The sequence below is a fragment of the Erinaceus europaeus genome, chromosome 10 (genome assembly GCF_950295315.1).
Source record: "Erinaceus europaeus chromosome 10, mEriEur2.1, whole genome shotgun sequence".
Classification (NCBI taxonomy): domain Eukaryota; kingdom Metazoa; phylum Chordata; class Mammalia; order Eulipotyphla; family Erinaceidae; genus Erinaceus; species Erinaceus europaeus.
In genome coordinates, this window is record NC_080171.1 from 104,713,874 (window position 1) to 104,733,555 (window position 19,682).

Genomic DNA, 19,682 nt, shown 5'->3' on the forward strand with positions numbered 1-19,682 from the left:
GCAGTAGCGCAGCGGGTTAAGCACACATGGCGCAAAGCGCAAGGATTGGTGTAAGGATCCTGGTTCAAGCCCCGGCTCTCCACCTGCAGGGGGGTCGCTTCACAGGCGGTGAAGCAGGTCTGCAGGTGTCTATCTTTCTCTCCCCCTCCTCTGTCTTCCTGTCCTCTCTTGATTTCTTTCTGTCCTGTCCAACAACAACAACAGCAGCAATAACAACAATAACTATAATGACAACAACAAGAGCAACAGAAATGGAAAAAAATAGCCTCCAGGAGCAGTGGATTCATAGTGCAGGCACCAAGCCCCAGAGATAAACTGGAGGCAAAAAAAAAAAAGAAAGTGGGGGGGGGTAAGGAAGGAGGAAGTAAGAAAAGGGAAGGGGGGAGAGAATGGAAGAAGGAGAAAAAAAGGTAGGAGTGAAAAAGGAAGGAGAAAAAAAAAGAGAAAAGGACTAGGGATGTGGACCCCATCCAAGAGGGAAAACTGTCTTGTCATGGGCCCGCCAGGCAGTAGCCGTGACCTTGGCTGCAGGTTGGAGTCTCCCGGGAAGAAGGCACCTACCACGGGGGAGCTGGTGGGTCTGGGATATCCCAAGTGAGCTGATATGAAGACCACTATGAGGGGTGTCTCTGCAGCAGGAAAGGAGGTTCACCTTCTGTGGCTATCTGCTCCATTAACCCTATACCTCCTAACACCTGGGGCATTTTTCTTGAAGGCCCCCAATCCAGACCGGTTGTCAGGATTCTAAAAGGAGTACGGAAGACAGAGGCGGGAGAGCAGTGCAGCCTGGACTCACCTGGGGCTCTTGCGCCCGCCCTTTGACCACCCACCCCACCCTACAACTTGCAGCTACAGTCGTCTCTGGGTTGAGCATGGGGCAAGGCCAAGGTTGAGAACACCTCTTTCAGTCTGCTCAGCACTTGGCTGGCCCCCTTCCAGCCCTGAGTGGCCTTTAGATTTTGAATTGCAAAAGGCCAGAGTTGGGGGAAGTTCACTGAGCACCCCACCCCACTTTTGAGCTGCAGGTTTTCCATTCTTGCTCTGGCTTCCTGGAACCACAAGGGTGATGTGCTCCCCCCCCTCCCCACTCTCCCACCCCTGTCCTTTGTGCCAGGTCCTTAACCTCTCTTCCTGGAAGGAGGTTGGCCCACTAGAGTCAGGACCTTCCCTGCAGCTGCTAAATGTCAAGCCTGGCGGCTGGCTCCAAACCTCCCCTTTGGCCTTAATCTCCTGCTCCCCCACCAGGCTTCTGGCTCAGCCAAGTGCATTAAGCTGTCTATCTTTGTAGCCTTTGGGCATCTGGTCTGGTACCCACCTTCTCTGGGTCCCTTTGCATAGGGTACTCTTGTCACAGCCTGGTGGCCTCTCCCTCCTCTTATCTGCGTCTAGCCCACCCACCCTTCTGAAATCCCTCCTCCTCTAGTAAGCCTTCCTCATCATCCCAGTCAGGTCCGCTTGCAGGTGCTCACTCCTGGGGACTGAGACACAGGAGACTTTGCTGGTGGTCACAGCAGGATGGTAGTAAGGCCATCAAAGTCCCCTGAAGTGTGACCTTGACTTAACACTTGGCCAGTGGGAGCCTCTGCTCTTTTTACCTATAAAGCAAGGATGGTGGTGGTGACAAAATCTGTGTGACAACAGAGGTGCTTTTCTTTGGGGCAACTGTACCAAGATCCCGAAACAACTTGAGTCACCACAGAGGGATTAGACATGTGGTTGGCTGGTGGTTTACTTTCAGTCTGGAGCAGAATTTCAGGCCTGAGAATCTTTTCATGCCCCTTTCCCTGCCAGAGATTTAGTTTAGTTTAATTTATTTTGGGGGGTGCTGTGATTAAATGTGAGACCTCGTAGATGTAAATCCTGTGCTTCACCCCTGAGCTACACACCCTGGACCCAAGGCCAGAGACTGTGATGGATAGTCGGACTAGCGTCTGTTTCTGTGGCATACAAAGGACATTCATAACTAGTAATAAATAAAGGGGCCCAGGCAGTGGCACACTCAGTTAATACAAAGCACAAGGACTTACACAAGGACCCAGGTTTGAGCCCCCAGCACCCCACCTGCATCAAAGTAGGTCTGTAGGTCTCTTATCTTTCTCTCCCTCTTGATCTCCCCTCCCCTCTCAATTTCTATCTGTCCTATCAAATAAAATGGGTAAAAATGGCCACCAGGAGCAGTGGATTCATAGTGTCAGCACTGAGCACCAGCGATAATCCTGGAGGCAACAAAGAAAAAAATTAAGTAATAAACAAGTGAATAAGAAAATGAATGAAAACTTACCAGCTCAGCCCTGCCACTCCAGTGCCTCACCAAGGGCAGGTGATCGCAGGGAGATGCACCTGTCTCGGTGTGCCTATACCTAGGTGTGGGTCAAGCCCAGGACTTCTTACTCTTTCTCTGTCCCTCTGCTTCACTTCCTGAAGGCCTTTTGGGATTTGGGCTGTTGGCATAAGCAGGTCCCACTCCTCTGGGGACTGTGTCCACCGTTGAGTCCTTTATTTGAATACAGGGACCCAGAGAAGGGACCCTCATGAGACTAGATAAGCACCTTCAGACTCTGCCCTTCCCCTCCCTTCCCTTCCCCTCTCCTGTGGAGCACACAATGTGGAGATCCCCCCACATAATTAAGTAAAGAAGTAGCTGAGGAAAACGGGGAAAAGTAGGGAGGCCTGGCCAGGATATTTTCCCTGAGGTGGACAGGGGTTGAGGTACAGCTAGAGACAGGCACCTCAATCCAGAAGCCCAGGGTAGAGTTGGAGGTGGTTACCACGGAAGGAAAGAGACAGAGAGTCAAAAATCATGGCAGAAAATGGCTTTGATAGGATCGTCAACAATTTGGGAAAATCTTATATATATTTTGCAGACAAAGACATCTGTGGCATTAAAGTATATCAGATTTCCCTAAATCCAGGAATGACTATACTATGAGGTAGTGCAGAAGAAACAGCTTTTTGCAGAGCAAACATTCTAGAACTTTCTTGGCATAGTGATATTGAACAGGATGCCTAGCCTGTCCGACTTCAATTTCTCCATTTTGAGCATCAGATTTAGACTTGGACATTCCCCTCAGAGAGTTAGAGAAAATGAAATCCCAAATGAAGCACCATGCTTTGAAGGTTGATTACAATAAAAACACTCAGTATGGAAGTCTGAAAGAGAAAGCAGGTAGGAAGGAGCTTGTGATGGTGGGACAGGTGGGCAGAGCAGAGTTAGGGCAAATTTGGGTTTGGACTTTATCTGAAGTTGGGGAGTGGGGTGCTCTGGGCCTCAGCAAGGGAACTAGAGACACTGAGCTTTCTAGAGAACAGCTGATAGCAAGTGGGGGAGGATCTGGGGTTGCATGGTTGGTGGTGGCCTTACAAAGGAGAGAAATCTGCTAGGAATCAGGTTCAGCTTCAACCCCATTTGTACTTTCTCTCTCTCTCCCCTGCCCAGAAGAGTTGTGTGCCCCTGCACCCCCCCCCACACCAATCCTGGGCCTCTTTCAGCACCCCAGGAGGCCCCATTGTTCTGGGGCCACTGGCTGCCCTGCCCCCCACCCACCCCAGCATTTAAGTCCTCCAAGCCATTTTTCTCCCCTCCGTGATAAAATATTGATGTCAGCAGAGCAGGCCCTCTTTGGGAAGACTGCATGTGTCTAGCCTATGCGCTGCACAAGCTTTTAAAGAGCAGGACGCTTTCCTACTCTCTAAGCATTTTCCGAGTCCTGAATCAATAATGCACTGTACTGCTTCTCTGGATCAGCTTCCTCCCTGCCCCCCCCTCCCCTCCCGCCTCTACCATCTCTACCAGCCCCCTTTCTTTTCTCTTTCCCTTTCTTTCATTCTGTTTCCAGGTCTTCCATTTCCTCCTCTTAACTTGTATTTACTTCTTTTATTCTTTAAATAAAATATACTAAACGAAAGTGTTGGGCTGTTTGGGTGGTGAGCTTAGCTCGCATGGGAAGTGGGGGTGGGTAGGAGAGAGGCCAGGCAGCTGCCAGGCAGCAGGCAAGCTCTTGGGATGGAGAGGCTGAGTCTGCCAGTGTGCAGGGGGAGGCAGGGCAGGGTAAGGAGGAGAGGAACAGCTGCCCAACCTCCCCCACCAGGGCCTGTGAGTGAGCTGCTGGCTGGCAGAGGAGACTTGGGCTAGCCCAGCCTCTTTCTCCTTCTAGTCAATGAGAAAATGTTTATAGCATAACCAGAGAAAACAGCACCAGGCCTAAAAGACAGAGGGCCTGGAGCAAAGGCAGTATGTGACCTAGGAGCCAGAATGTGTCTCCTAACTATCTAAAGAGCCAGCAGTTCAGTCGGACCCCTCTGTTTTGTGGTAGTGAATCCCCTGACACTAGGAGTGTGCAAATAGTGGGAGGAAGCCCTTGTCCAAAGCTTTTGTGTATCTGCTGAGTTATGTAGTACCAGGTGAAGAATCGCCTGGGCGCGGGTGAGGGTGGGGGGTTGTACAGGGTCCCACAGATACATTACAGTCAGGATCAATTTTTTTTAATCCCCATTCCTAGAAATCTGGCTATGGGAAGAATCCATGTTTGCAAAGCAGGGTGACATTTTTATTATTTAAAAAAAATTATGTATATATTTATTATTTATTGAATAGAGTCAGAGAGAAACTGAGAGAGCAGAGGGAGATAAACAAGAAGAGAGAAACAGAGAGACACCTGCAGCACTGCTTCACTACTTGTGAAGCTTCCCCCAATGCAGGTGGGGACTGGGACCTTGAACCCAGATTTTTGTGCATTGTAACGTGTGCTTAACCAGATGTGCCACTGCCTGACCCCTTCTTTATTCTTTTTAATGCAGCACCACAGAATGAACCCAGGGTCTCGAGCATGCTGATGACACAGATAAGGGACCTCTCCTGCCCAATTTGCATGCTTTTTTAAAAATATTTATTTTATTCCCTTTTGTTGCCTTTGTTGTTGTTATAGTTATTATTGTTGTTGTTATTGATGTCATTGTTGTTGGACAGGACATAGAGAAGTGGAGAGAGGAAGGGAAGACAGAGAGAAGGAGAGAAAGACAGACACCTGCAGACCTGCTTCACCTCTTGTGAATTGACTCCCTGCAGGTGGGGAGCCGGGGGCTCGAACCGGGAGCTTTGCACCATGTGCACCATGTGCTACTGCCTGACTCCCAACATGCTTTGTTTTAAAAGATTTATTTATCTGTTAGTTAATGGGGCAGAGAGAGAATCAGAGCATCACTGTGACACATGTGACACTGGGGATTGAACTTAGTAGCTCATTCTTGAGAGTCCAATGCTTTGTGCACTACCTCCCGGGGCCACCATGCTTTTTCTTTTCTTTTCTTTTCTTTTTCTTCAGAGAAAGAGAGAATCCAAACAGGAAAGAGGGAAGGGAGAAGGTAGAAAGTTCTGTCTATTCAATAAATTAATAAATAAATAATAGGGAGTCGGGCTGTAGCACAGCAGGTAAAGCGCATGTGGCACAAAGCGTGAGGACCAGCCTAAGGATCCTGGTTCAAGCCCCCTGCTCCCCAACTTCAGGGGAGTCGCTTCACAGGCTTCAGGTGAAGCAGGTCTGCAGGTGTCTCTTTCTCTCCCCCTCTCTGTCTTCCCCTCCTCTCTCCATTTCTCTCTGTCCTAGCCAACAACGATGACCTCAATAACAACAACAATAATAACTACAACAACAATAAAAAAACAAGGGCAACAAAAGGTAAAATAAAATAAATTAATTTTAACATTTTAAAATAAATAAATAATATTATAAAAAATTAAAATCTAAGTTCCTGAAGAGATTAATCCATGTTTGTCTAGTCCAAGCAAGACCCCCCACGCTAGCCCCTGGCTATTCCTAGAGGGAGGAAGCTGGTGATGCCAAGCAGTGTCTGACGTCTTGTCTTTGCCCCTGTCCTAGACCGAATGCCCTCCAGGGCTACCCGGTGCGCATGGTTGGTGGGTAGACTTGCTGGCTGGGAGGGGGGCAGGAGGTTGTAGAATGCCCTGCCCAGCATCTCAGCCAGAAGCTCCCACCTCCCTCATAACTACCTCCGCTGGGTCATAGTGGGCATGTAACTCACCGTCTCGGAGCCACCAGCTCATGGAGACTCAGCAAGCTAGAAAGTAAACTCAGTAAACTGTGATTAGATTCAGTGGATGAGTGTGCTCAGTCAGTTTGGAAATATTTGTCAGATACCACCATGTGCCCACAACTACTGGAGGCAGGTGGGGATGCAGAGGGTGAAGCAAAGATAGGCCAGATCCGGGAGTCGGGCACAGTAGGTTAAGCACAGTGGGTTAAGCGCATGTGGCACAAAGCGCAAGGACCAGCCTAAGGATCCCGGTTAAAGCCCCCGGCTCCCCACCTGCAGGGGAGTCGCTTCACAGGTGGTGAAGCAGGTCTGCAGGTGTCTATCTTTCTCTCTCCCATCTCTGTCTTCCTCTCCTCTCTCAGTTTCTCTCTGTCCTATCCAACAACAACGACATCAATAACTACAACAATAAAAACAAGGGCAACAAAAGGGAATAAATATTTGAAAAAAAAGATAGGCCAGATCCAGGCCCTGCTGCCTTACAGTCCAGTCCTGAATGTGGAAGGTTGTAGAAGGAGGCAAATTTTAGGCGTGGTGGAAATGAGAGGGTTGTCTTTCCTTGTAAACAATCTAGGAAGCTGGAGCAGAGTGGAGAGCTGCCCAGAGGGTTATAGGAGCAGGGAGGTGTATACTTTTGAGTTCTGGCCAGGTTGAGTGGGTACAGGAGGGAGCCCAGGATATACCCACCTCAGTTGCTTCAGGGTCATGTGGGGGTGGGTATATAGCGGCCCTTACTCTGACTTCTGAAGGCTTGTGGCCAGGATGGACAGTCCAGAAAGATCCCCGAGTAGTGACAGTACTGGAAAACTAAAAAACAGAAAAAGTAAAAACTGAGTGTAGCTCCTGCCCTGAAATTCTGGTCAGTTTCTGCTGATTCACGACCAGGGAGGGTGACCTTGCTGCCTCCCAGGGCTAGTGCTCCGAGCAAAAGCCCACAGGGAAGAGGAAAGGGACCTGTGGGTGAGGAGAGAGAGGTAGAGAAAGAGAGAGAGAGAGAGAGAGCGCAAGAGGGACAGGGATCAATGAAACCAGAGAGAGAGAGGATTTTAGAGACCATTGGAGCAGCTTGAATTAGAATCTGCTCCCAACAGAATCTCTGTTTCCGCTGTGTTAATAATTTATCCCTGCTGTAACTTTTCTCACCAATAAATAGGAAATAATTTGTTAGGAAGAATTCCCCCAGCACCCTGGCTTTCTCCCTGGTGAAGAGGAGAATGTGGGGACCAATCTCCTTGCCTTCCCCCCTGAAGTGGCATGGGGTGTGGAAGAATTAGGATTGTGGATATCAGGTTCAGGTCATGTGACAAATGGAGAGATTGAGGGTAACTGCCACCACCCCAAGGTCACACTTGAACTCATGGACAGTACCCCAGCCCCATTCTGTGATCCATTCCACAGATCAGCCTACTTACTGCTCTTTAAAATTTTAATTATTTTATTTTATTATTATTATTTTTATGCACCCAGGGTTATTGCTGGAGTTTGGTGCCTGCGCAATGAATGTACCACTTCAGGGGGCCTTTTTTTGTATAGAAAGTGATATAGAAAGAAACTGAGAGGGGGCTGGGCGGGAGCACAGCAGGTTAAGCGCACATGGTACAAAGCCCGCAGACCGGCGTAAGGACCCCAGTTTGAGCCCCCGGCTCCCACCTACGGGGGTGGGGGGTACTTCAAAAGTGGTGAAGCAGGTTTGCAGGTGTCTATCTTTCTCTCCCCACTCTGTCTTCCCCTCCTCTCTCCATTTCTTTCTGTCCTATCCAACAACAATGACAGCAATAACAACAACAACAATAGCAACAACGAAGATAAACAACAAGGGCAACAAAAGGGAAAAATTAGCCTCCAAGAGCAGTGGATTCACAGTGCAGGCACCAAGCCCCAGCAATAACTCTGGAGGCAAAAAAAAAAAAAAAAAAGAGAGAGAGAGAGAAACTGAGAGTGAAGGGAGAGATAGAGAGAGACCTGCAGCATTGCTTCACCAACTCATGAGGATTCCAGGGCTTGAACTTGGGTCTTTGTGCATGGTAATGTGCATGATAATATGTGCGCTACCTACTACTGCTACCTGCTACTGACTCTTGATTTGCACATATGCCCCGGGAGGAAGGGTTTTCTCCTCAGAGTTCCAGCAACAGCATCCAAGGTTGAAATGGAGCTAGCCTAGCTGCCTTTGGGCCATCTCCCCACCTTTGTTTCAGGCCCATCAGAACCTGCAGGTAATGGCCACACCCCATGTTCCTTTCTGTCAGCAGCCCCTAAGCCAGGGTTCTCCTTGCCAGCCTCCTGCCTCCCACTGGCAGATGCTTCCCGCCCCAGTTGAGGGTGACAGGGCTGAGGAGGAGACGAGTTCAATTGGCAACTTGGGAGACAGGTTAAAAAAAAACATTCTGTCAGCTGCTAAACTGTTCCCCAGCCTGCCCACATGCCTTGGGGTGGTGGTGGGGGGTGATGTGCTGTATGCCTCCTGGGTAGAACCCAAGTCTGCAGGAGGGTGGCACAGGGCTGGGAGCGGCCACATCCTTTCCCTCTGGGGAAAGACGATTTCCTGGCTCGTCCCAGCTTAGCCACAGTGGTGCTTAAAGGCCCTTAGCAATTGCTCAGCCCTGGTCTCAGTCACAGAATGTAAAGAAAAGGACCCCACCCTCCAGAGTGGCAAGATGCTTCCGGTGGGTCAATGCCCATGAGTCCCAAGGCTGGTGACGATGGTAGCATGTTCCCTGCACACATCACCCATGAGCAGGGGCCACAGGAGTCACTTGTCATGTGGCCCCTGATGGACCATTCGAGACAGTGCTTTGAAGTCCATGCCCTCAACCTCCCTGCACACTGACCTGCATTTAACAAGGATTTTCTGAGCCCCCAGAAGTGCCAGGGCCAGGGCTACAGCAACAGGGAGAGGGGACTGAGAAAGACCGAGCCCCAGGGAGCATCCCCTCCAGACTGGAGCAGCCAAGACTTGGGGGAGCAGAGGCGCTGACTCCACTAAGTCCTCCCTCCACACCATGTGGCTCTGCATCTCTGTGCAGCCACTACATGGGTGTGGGCTGCAAGGCCAATGCCCATGAAGTTGCTCATTCCTCTGCCTTCTGATGCTCTTATCTGCCCCTCCTTGAGCTGCAGGCTGCAGGGTTAGGGGCCCCTGAGGCCCAGAGAACCAGACACACATCCCCAGGGCAATCCCTGCTGGCAGTCAGCTTTCCCACTCAATTAGATTTTTTTTTTCTGCCTGCAGTTTGTCTACTGTGTTTACAACCTGGCCTCTGACTCTAACTGCACCCTTTGTTCAGAAAATAACATAAAAGCAAAAAGCATTTAAGAGACCTTTGCGAGGTTTGAAATGCATGGTAGGAAATGGGTTCTCCGTGGAATAATTCATGCCAGGTGTCTATGGCAGACATTTGTTCCCACCCAGGTCTCTAGGGCTGTCAAAGGGGCTGTCTGCTTCTCCCCACCCTGCAGGTCCTGAGCTCATCCCTCCATCAGTGCTCCCTAGCCCTGTTAGGAGAGTTAGGAGAGCCTGGGGTATGAGGGGTTCTGGCCCCCTTGCCCCCCCCCCCAAGATTTTCTTGACGTCTCCTCCAGAGGGCCATACAAGTCTGGGTTTCTCCTCTGTGAAATGCACATGGCTTTAGCATCTACCTTCTGTGGGAAGGCATGGTGAGGAAGGAGCCTGAGTGCCCAGACCAGCCCTGATGTCTGCTTGCTACTCAGTGAATGCCATGGCCATTACTCTCTTTTTTAAATTTAATTTATTTATTTTTATTTATTGGATAGAGACAGCCAGAAATCTAAAGGGAAGGGGGTGAGAGGGAGAGAGACAGAGAGACACCTGCAACACTGCTTCACCACTCATGAAGCTTTCCTCCTGCTGGTGGGGACTGGGGGCTCGAACCTGGGTCCTTACGCACTGTAACTATGCACTCAACCAGGTGTGCCACCACCAGGCTCTCTTCCCAACTAGTTTCCCTATGGTGCTCCATGATGAGGGTGACTCCTGCCTTCACCATCAGCTTTATTTCTCCTTCCCACTGAAGGCTTCAAGAAGTACCCCTGAGTCAGTAGATGTGAAACTACTATTTAATAATTATTGTGGTGTTTGGGATCATCTTCTAGATGCCCCATACACATCATCTCCCAAGACATCAGAGAAGAATTAAAAAGGTTCAGAGAGGAGATGCAGTTTCTTCAAGGTCACACAGCTCAAAATCACAGAGACATTTTTTTTTTTCAGACACCAAAGGCACTTTTCTTAACTGTCCAAACTCTATAACCTTGTAGATGTTAGTTCTTAACTGGAGACAGGACTCCATGAACCTCCTGAATCTGCATGGAAAATGTGACCACTTAACTTTTTCTGGAGTAAACTCCAAGGCTTTAATCCAGGATATGATTTTCTTAAATATATGTGAAATGTCTTTTAAGAAAATCACTATGAGATGGGCAGTACATGAGCATAATAGTTATGCAAAAGACTTTCATGCCTGGGGGCTAGGCAGTGGCACACCTGGTTAAGAGCACACATTACAGTGCATAAGGACCCAGGTTCAAGCCCCTGGTCCCCACCTGCAGGAGGAAAGCTTCGTGAGTGGAGAATGAGGGCTGCAGGTGTCTCTCTGTCTCTCTCCCTCTCTATCTCCCCCTCCTCTCAATTTCCCTCTGTCTCTGTTCAATAATGAAAAAAAGACTCATGCTTGAGGCTCTGAGATCCCAGGTTCAGTCCCTGACACCACTATAACAAGCTAGAGCTGTGCAGTGCTCTGGTAAAGATCGGTCACGCAATCAATCAATACTATAGAGACTTTCTGACTTGGATATTATCCTAAAAGGGTGAAGATGAGCCTCAACCATCCCTAGTTTTTGCTCCTTGTACGAGGCCATGCTCTGGGTCCTGTGTGTTTTACTATTAGTCCATTTGACTTTACAGAGAAAAATGGAAATGTGCGGTCCAGGGAGGGCTGGCAAGTGCTGGTTCTCCAGCCTGGCCCTGCGCCCTCACACACGCTGTAATCAGATCTCAGATGGCAGCAGCTCTCAAACTGGGGGACTGGGAGGGGTGCTCTGGTGGAGTTTGAGTTTCTAATCTCAGTCTCCCTACTCCTCAGACTCCTCCCTAGTACAGAACAGGACCTAGAAGCATGAGCAAATGGTGTGTAGCACTGCATGACAAGACACACTTGGTGCTGCTAAGTGGTTAAGTGGTATTCTTAGATCTTGGGGCGGGAGAATGGGGGAAGGAAGAGAATTAGAAGGAGAATCGTGTTGGCCATAGATTGGGATTTATTTACTGTACTCGCTGTTGATTAAGCCGGCTCTGCAGCAGGCAAGGGGATGGTAAATACACAGGCTGATTCATTAGTTTCTGACCATCTGCTTCCCTAGCCGGGGCGGGGGGCCAGTGGGCCCTGCAGGTTAGGGCAACACGGCCTTGGCAGAGGTGGGAGCCCCCTGTTCCCCAGGAGAACCGGCCATGTCAATCTTCCTGGTGACAGACAGGCCAGGATCACTTGGGGGTGGTAAGGGAGCCAGTTTCCCCCAGCAAGGACCACTAGGAATCTGGACAGGTTGAGGTAAGGGGGCAGGAGGGACCAGGACAAAAGTGAGATGAGGTGGCTCATAGCTGCTGGAAGCTGACTGGAAAAATAACAACACCCAACATGAGATACACTCATAGTAATCTAATTACCACTGTATTTATAGCTAGTTAATCTAATGACAATAGCAACTCTAATTCAGGAAGCAGCTGTGGATCTCCAAGCCCTGAATGAAAGCTTCACTATTCTGTTCCAGATAAGCACACTAACAAGTCTGTCACACATGACAAGAACACTGGGCTCAAAAGTTGAATCATGTATGGAAGACTTCCTGGAAGAGGGCTCTGAATACAGGAGGGAAAACGACTGCATGAGCACAGCTCAGGAGACAGCTGGGGAAGAGGACATTTATCCAATATTGAGGTGACAGGACAAGATAGCACGACGCCACCTGGTGCCAGCCAGCATGCTGAGAGAACAGAGATACATGGAGGAGAGGCCCAGAGAACCCCAAGGGGTTGGCCGGCTGGGGGGAGGGGAAGAAGCATTTGGAATTTCAAAACCACAATGGGAGAAGGAAGGAAGATAGTTCACCTGGGAGGCTGTTTGCCTTGCTGCACTCACAACACAGATTCAAACCCCAGCACCACATGGGAATGCCATGGCACTAGGGGAAGCTCTGATGTGGTGTTATCACTCCTATTTACTACCTCTCTGTCCCTATATATCTGAATTTTTTCTTTAAATGAAAGAGTCAGTCTACAGCAGTGAAACCATGCATACATGGGACTCTAGCACCACACAAAAATAAAAATTTTAATAAATAAAAAAGTGCCTATCCCCCCATTTGGTCCTGCCTATCTGATCTATTCCTCCCACTAAGACCTTCCTCTGCTTAGCTGGGGTAAGTCATAGAATTACTGACATTTGCCAATAGTGTCTTGAGTGGCTTCAACCATAGGAATTTATTTTCTTCAGTTCTGATGGTTCAAATTCCAAGATCAAGGTCTGTGATCCTTGAAGACCCAGGCAGACTGGTTTCTCCCAAGGCCCCTCTCCTTGCCCCAGAGCATCAATGACAGCGCACAGGGCCTTGGATGACAAACAGGAGAGGTGCTGGGGTCATGCACACACATTATCACTGGTGTGTGTCAGCTCACTTACAGAAATGACTGTGTGTGACCTAGCTCGGTTTGTCCACCTGGAAGATGGTTCACACATTAAAAAGACACTGGCCCTACTTGCCGGGGGAGAGGGTGGTGAACTGCGGTCATGTGGAAGAGCCCTCCCTACATTCAGTTTCAGCATAAGCTCTAGACACCTCCACCTCGGCATCTCTGTGAGTGCCCAGTCCCCCTCTTCCTACCCAGATGTCAGTCAAATCAGATCAGGACCTGACCTAATGGCTTCATTTCCACTTAATCATTCTTTTAAGACCCTGTCTCCAAATAGTCATTTCTAAGGGTTGGGACTCCAACATACAATTTTTATTTTTATTTTTATTTCCTCCAGGGCTATTGCTGGGGCTCTGTGCCTGCTCTATGAATCCACTGCCCCTGGAGGCCATTTTTTCCCCATTGTTGTTGCTATTATTGTTGTTGTTGTTGTTGCTGTTGTTGTTGGACAGGACAGAGAGAAGTTGAAAGAGGAGAGGAAGAGAGAGGGGGAGAGGAGACACCTGCAGACCTGCTTCACCACCCATCAAGCAAACCCCCGCCCCCCACAGGTGGGGAGCTAGGGGCTCCAACCAGTATCCTTGCTCCATCCTTGTGCTTAGTACTATGTGTGCTTAACCTGGTACACCACCGTCCAACACCCCCAACATACAAATTTTAAGGGGGACATAAGACAGCCCCTTATAAGGCACCAGGACAGTGGAAGGGTAACAGGATTTAGGGCAAGGGTGACTGCTAGAGAAACATGGGGGACACTCGTTTATTTTTACTATTTAAAAAATATTATTTATGTATTTATTATTGGATAGAGACAGAGAAATTGAGAGGGAAGGGGGAGACAGAGAGAGAGAGAGGGACACCTGCAGCCCTGTTTCACCACTCATGAAGCTTTCCCCCTGCAGGGAAAAACCCACGTCCTTGTGCACTGTAATATGTGCACTTAACCAGGTGCATCGCCATCTGGCCCCCAGGGGACATTCATGTATGTGCAAATGGGACCCACCTCCTGCTGTCCAGATGTGAGCTGGGAGACATCTGTATACCCTTCTCCACCCCAAAGGGCACATCAGAGACCATCAGCTTCCCCCTGGGTCCATGTGCCCTTCCCTGCTGTGAGCAGTGAGAAGAACTGAGGAGGGGGCACTGCCCTCAGACATGCCCCCAGTCCCAGTGGATGTTGCCCTCTGACACTAGACCTCTGCAGGCCAGTGAGCCATTCCCGTGTGACCTCTCAGCCCCTTCCCACTCTGTCCACACATGGGTGCACCCCATGGGCCATTATGAGCTAACCTAGGCCCCTCTCCCTGGCAAAGTATCAGGCAGACCACTCTTGAGGAAGCCTGGACCAGATCTGCCCTGCCCTGGACTTCAGTTTCCCCATCTGGTCAACAAGGAGTCAGACTCAGTGATGTGCCCCTGTCCAACCCAAGGCTTGCAGGTTCCTCGAAACAAAAAGGCTGGACGAGGTGGGATGGATGGTGGCACCGCAGGAAAGGGAGGACAGAGCTATTTTGGTCAATGATTGCTCTATGGAACCTGCCTCAGTAAACCCAGGGACCAGCCTGCCCACTGAGCAGCCCTGGGAAACCTGGGTCTTGTCCTTCACTCACAGACATCAGAGCTGATGGCCTGGGTCCTGCAGGAGGCAATTGAAGGGTGGGGAGTGGTTCAGAGGGGTGCCGGCCCAACCCACAGGAGGCCACAAGCCCATCCTGGTGGGACTAGAACAGCTCATTTGGAGAGGGAAGTTTTAACTCAGATTGAAGCCCTTTGCCTTTGAGCAAAGCAGAGACCTGAAATATTCATCAAAGTGGACTGTCAGGGGTCTGAGGCACTGTGTGGCTCTCAGTGGCAGGTGTTTGTTTATTTATTTATTTATTTATTTTAATTAACAGCCTTTTATTATTTTTTAAATTTTATTAGTGACTTAATATTGACCTATAAAATTATAGAATAATGGGTACAATTCCACACCATTCCCACCACCAAAGTTCTGTATTACCATTCCCTCTGTTGGAAGCTACAGCAGTTAACTATTATTTCTATAACTATCTGTCGATATTTAGATATACCTGATTTTTTTTTTTTATGTTCCTGCCTTCTCTTCCCCTCTAAGGCACACCCACACCTATTACTACTTCCAAATGTCCTTCCTTTTTTCCTCTTCTTGCTCCAAGTCCTGATGGAGTTGGAGTTTAGAGCCCTCTGGCCATCTTACCTTATCATTTCTCTCCCTCTGAGACTATGGACAAAACAAAAAATGGGGGTTGCACAAGGTAGAAGTTCTGGCTACTGTAATTGCTTCTCTAGTGGACATTGGCATTAGCAGGTGGATCCATACCCGCAGCCTGTTTCTATCTTTCTCTAGTGGGGCAGGGCTCTGGAGAGGTGAGGTTCCAGGGCACATTGGTGAAGTCTCAGGATGGAATCATGATAGCATCTGCACTTTTGTGGCTGAAAGACAGTAAGATATGAGGCACACAAAATGAATAATAAACAGGAACAAAAAATAGGAATAGAGCAGATGAGAATAGGGATCCTGGGGTGGAAAGAACCTAGAAAGTCTGTTTAAGGTATGTTCCTAGGGGCCCATGACTTTATCAATTAGCTTGACTTTGATGGCTAACATGGAGGTAGAATAAAAAGATTGTCTGGGAAGATGGTGTCAGAGTTGAGAATAGGACTAGAAAGCTGGATTAAGGCAGAAAGTAGCTCCCCAACTTGAAAAAAAATCTATCAATAAAATTAATTGTTTATTTCATCAACCTGACCCAGGGCCCATATATATTCACATTTAGCACAGGAACCAGTGTAACCTCTGAATCCCTGTTGATCTGGGCTCGCAGTTCATGGTCACAGCTGGGAACATTCTAGGCTGCACTCATTTCAGGACCAGTCTTCCTTGAGTGACAGGGTAGCATGACCCAGCCTCCCTTCAGAGGGTGGGGCAGTATTAACCTTTTTTTTTTTTTGCCTCCAGGGTATCTCTGGGACTTGGTGCCTGCATTATGAATCCACTGCTCCTGGAGGCCTTTTTTTCCCTTTTGTTGCCCTTGCTGATGTTCATCATTGCTGTTATTATTGTTGTTGCTATTGCTGTCATTGTTGTTGGACAAGACAGAGAGAAATGGAGAGGGGAGAGGAAACAGAGAGGGGGAGAGAAAGACAGACACCTGCAGACCTGCTTCACCACTTATGAAGCGACCCCCCTGCAGGTGGGGATCCAGGGGCTCAAACTGGGATCCTTAAACCAGTCTTTGTGCTTTGTGCCATGTGCGCTTAACCTGCTGTGCTACTGCCCGCCCCCCATTAACAACATTTTTAAATAGCAATTTTGGGCTTAGAGAAAACTAAACAGACCATTCCTGGTGCTGCCCATTTCCCACCATCTCACTCCTCCTTAATGCTCTGTATTTTTTTTTAATATCCCCCCCTCTTTTTGGCCTCCAGGGTTATCGCTGGGGCTTGGTGCCTGCACTACAAAGCCACTGCTCCTGGTGGCCATTTCCCCCCATTTTATTGGATAGGACAGAGATAAATTGAGAGGAGAGGGGATATAGAAAGGAGGAAAGAAAGATAGACACCTGCAGATCTGCTTCACCGCTTGTGAAATGACCCCCCCTGCAGGTGGGGAGCCAGGGGTTCGAACCAGGATCCTTTCGTGGTTCCTTGAGCTTTGTACTTAACCCAGTGCACCACTGCCTGACCCCTATACTTTGCATTTTTGTGACTATTAACAGCATTCAAGTGATGTGTTTGCTTTGGTTGATGAGCCAGTGATAGTATGTCATTATTATTGTTGTTGATGGTATGTTATTATTACCTGAAGCCATAAGTGATACTAGCACTCACTCCTGGTGGTGCGCTTCTATGGGCTTTGTCTAAAGGGCACTGTTGAATGTTCAGTGCTGTTCAGGCGCAAGAAAGTGAGTAGAAATTTTTGAAGCAAGTGTGTCAAGTGGTCAAGGAGGGGGAAATAGCATCTGCAAAGGCTCAGCGGCAAAGGCAATTGGGTTTGGAGGATAGGGCTGCTCAGGTAGGCTGAGCCCTGAGAGGCTGGGGGTAGAGGCAACAGATAGGAGCAGGTCAGAGCCAGTGTATGAAGTAATTCGGACTTTAGGCTGGCAAAATAGCTCAGATGGATAGTGAACTGCTTTGCCATGTGTGTGACCCAGATTTGAGCCTGGCTCCCACTGCATTACAGGAAGCTCCTGTATTGGGACATCTGTCTTTCTCTCTTTCTCTTCTCACTTTTCCTTCTGTCACTATTCAAAATGATGATGGAGTTGAAATAGATAACATAATGGTTATGCAAAAAGGTTCTCATGCCTGAGGCTCTGAAGTCCCAGCTTCAGTCTCTCAGACTACAAGAAGCCAGAGCTGAACAGTGCCCTAGTAAAATAAATAAATATGATAGTGATGACAATGAGCGATGATGACTTTAGCTGTTCCAGGCAGTGGGGAGCCATGGAGGGTTAGGAGCAGGGACTAACCTCCTGCCTTCTTGATGGTCTGTATTTAGAGTAGGAAGGCACATGTGCTTTCTTGAGGGAGCCTTAGACTTGCAGGCATCAATGTGCTTTGGGGACGTGGGTGCAAACTGCCTGCCTTCTTCTTCAAGCGTTTGCCCTTCTTCCGTAGCCAGTCAACAACGTCAGGTTCGCTGACAGATACCCAGCCATAGGCTGACCAGCTCTAAGCAGACACCCGGGCCCACAAGCCGCCAGCACCCAACCCCATCCTCTCCTCTGCCCCCTGCAGGAGAACCCCTACCTGTGCAGCAACGAGTGTGACGCCTCCAACCCGGACCTGGCGCACCCGCCGCGGCTCATGTTCGACCGGGAGGAGGAGGGCCTGGCCACCTACTGGCAGAGCGTCACGTGGAGCCGCTACCCCAGCCCGCTGGAGGCCAACATCACCCTGTCGTGGAACAAGAGCGTGGAGCTGACAGACGACGTGGTGGTGACCTTCGAGTACGGCCGGCCCACCGTCATGGTCCTGGAGAAGTCGCTGGACAACGGGCGCACGTGGCAGCCCTACCAGTTCTACGCCGAGGACTGCATGGAGGCCTTCGGCATGCCGGCCCGCCGCGCCCGGGACCTGTCGGCGTCGGGGGCGCACCGCGTGCTCTGCACCGAGGAGTACTCGCGCTGGGCCGGCTCCAAGAAGGAGAAGCACCTGCGCTTCGAGGTGCGCGAGCGCTTCGCCATCTTCGCCGGCCCGGACCTGCACAACATGGACAATCTGTACACGCGGCTGGAGAGCGCCAAGGGCCTCAAGGAGTTCTTCACCCTGACCGACCTGCGCATGCGGCTGCTGCGCCCCGCGCTCGGCGGCACCTACGTGCAGCGGGAGAACCTCTACAAGTACTTCTATGCCATCTCCAACATCGAGGTCGTCGGCAGGTAAGCCTGGAAGGGGAGGGAGAGGGGGTGCTTGGGGCATTTCCTGCTTCCTTGGGTGTTCACTGGTTATTTGGCCGCTGCCTGCTTACCTGGGATGGCATGTGGTTCCAGGAGTGTTACCCGGTACCTGGGGTGTTACTGGGATTCTGGGGTGCTCCATGATACCCAGGGGTGTTACCTGGTTCCTAGGATGTTACATGATACCCTAGCCTAGATGTTAACTGGCTTCCGGAATGGCACCTGTCAGGTGCTGCCCGGTTCCTTGGATGTTATCCAATACCTGGGATGTTACCTGGCACCCATGGCATCACTTGCTTCCCACGATCTTATCTGATGCGTGGGATCAGGTGTGATATTGAAGGGGCTGCCTGTGGCGGCCTGGGGAGATAGCACCATTGGTACCAAACAGACTTTCATGCCTGTGTCACCAGAGGTCCCAGATGCAACCCTTGGTACCACCTAAGCCAGTAAGAACCTGCAGTTCCTGTTTATCACAACACAGGGATACAGATTAGAATCAGCAACAGGAAAGGTCGCTGATTCCAGCTGCCGGTCTCAGCCCAGCGAAGCACACAGCACTCTCTACCCTCCACCCCAGCAACCACATATGACAGCATCCAGAAGGCTTGGTATCCAAGGTTATTACTGAAGTGATTGCGTAAGCGTGGTTGATAGCCCATGTGGTTGAGCTTGTTTTCTAATCCCTTAACCCAGAGGTCATGCTGGTTCAAGACTGCCATGCAGATCACATCATGTGCATAAATTATCTAGTATGACCCAAGACCCCCCCAGTAGACAGAGATTTTTATCAGACAGGGCTGTTCAAAGGCTCAGAAGTGACCACAGAGGATCCTGTCAAGAGTCAAATTTTCCTTTGCAATATGCAAGCATGAAAAACCTGTACCTGCCAACCCATACCTGTGCACGACCCTTGAGAATGGAGTGTATTTTCAATTGAGAGAGACAACAAAACACCACTCCACCATTTCTTCATAGTGGACCAGGGATTGAACCCAGGGCCTCACACATGTAAGGCATGTACTCTACTTGCTGAGTCACCTCCCTAGTCCTAGAGAAGAATGTGTGTGAAGACCTTTTATGGGAGGGGGAGCGTGGACAGAAGGCCATCATAATAGCTTTTTAAAAATCTTTGATTGGGGGTCAGGCGGTGGCGCAGTGGGTTAAGCGCACGTGGCGCAAAGCGCAGGGACCAGCGTAAGGATCCCGGTTCGAGCCCCCAGCTCCCCACCTGCAGGGGAGTTGCTTCACAGGCGGTGAAGCAGGTCTGCAGGTGTCTATCTTTCTCTCCCCCTCTCTCTCTGTCTTCCTCTCCTCTCTCCATTTCTCTCTGTCCTATCCAACAACAAAGCAACATCAACAATGGCAATAATAACCGCAATGAGACTGCAACAACTAGGGCAACAAAAAGGGGGAAAAATGGCCTCCAGGAGCAGTGGATTCATGGTGCAGGCACCGAGCCCAGCAATAACCCTGGAGGAAAAAAAAAAAAATCTTTGATT

The 19,682-nt window shown here is 49.6% G+C and overlaps 1 protein-coding gene across 6 annotated transcripts in view; it reads left to right on the plus strand.

The window, feature by feature from the left end:
- The window catches only part of NTNG2 (netrin G2), a 75,296-nt gene that overhangs the window by 22,345 nt on the left and 33,269 nt on the right, over positions 1-19,682 (plus strand). For all 6 annotated transcript variants that reach the window (XM_060200435.1, XM_060200439.1, XM_060200440.1 and 3 more), the window contains exon 4: positions 17,519-18,162. In XM_060200435.1, the coding sequence (XP_060056418.1) occupies positions 17,519-18,162 (644 nt within the window). The remainder of the gene's footprint in view (positions 1-17,518; positions 18,163-19,682) is intronic.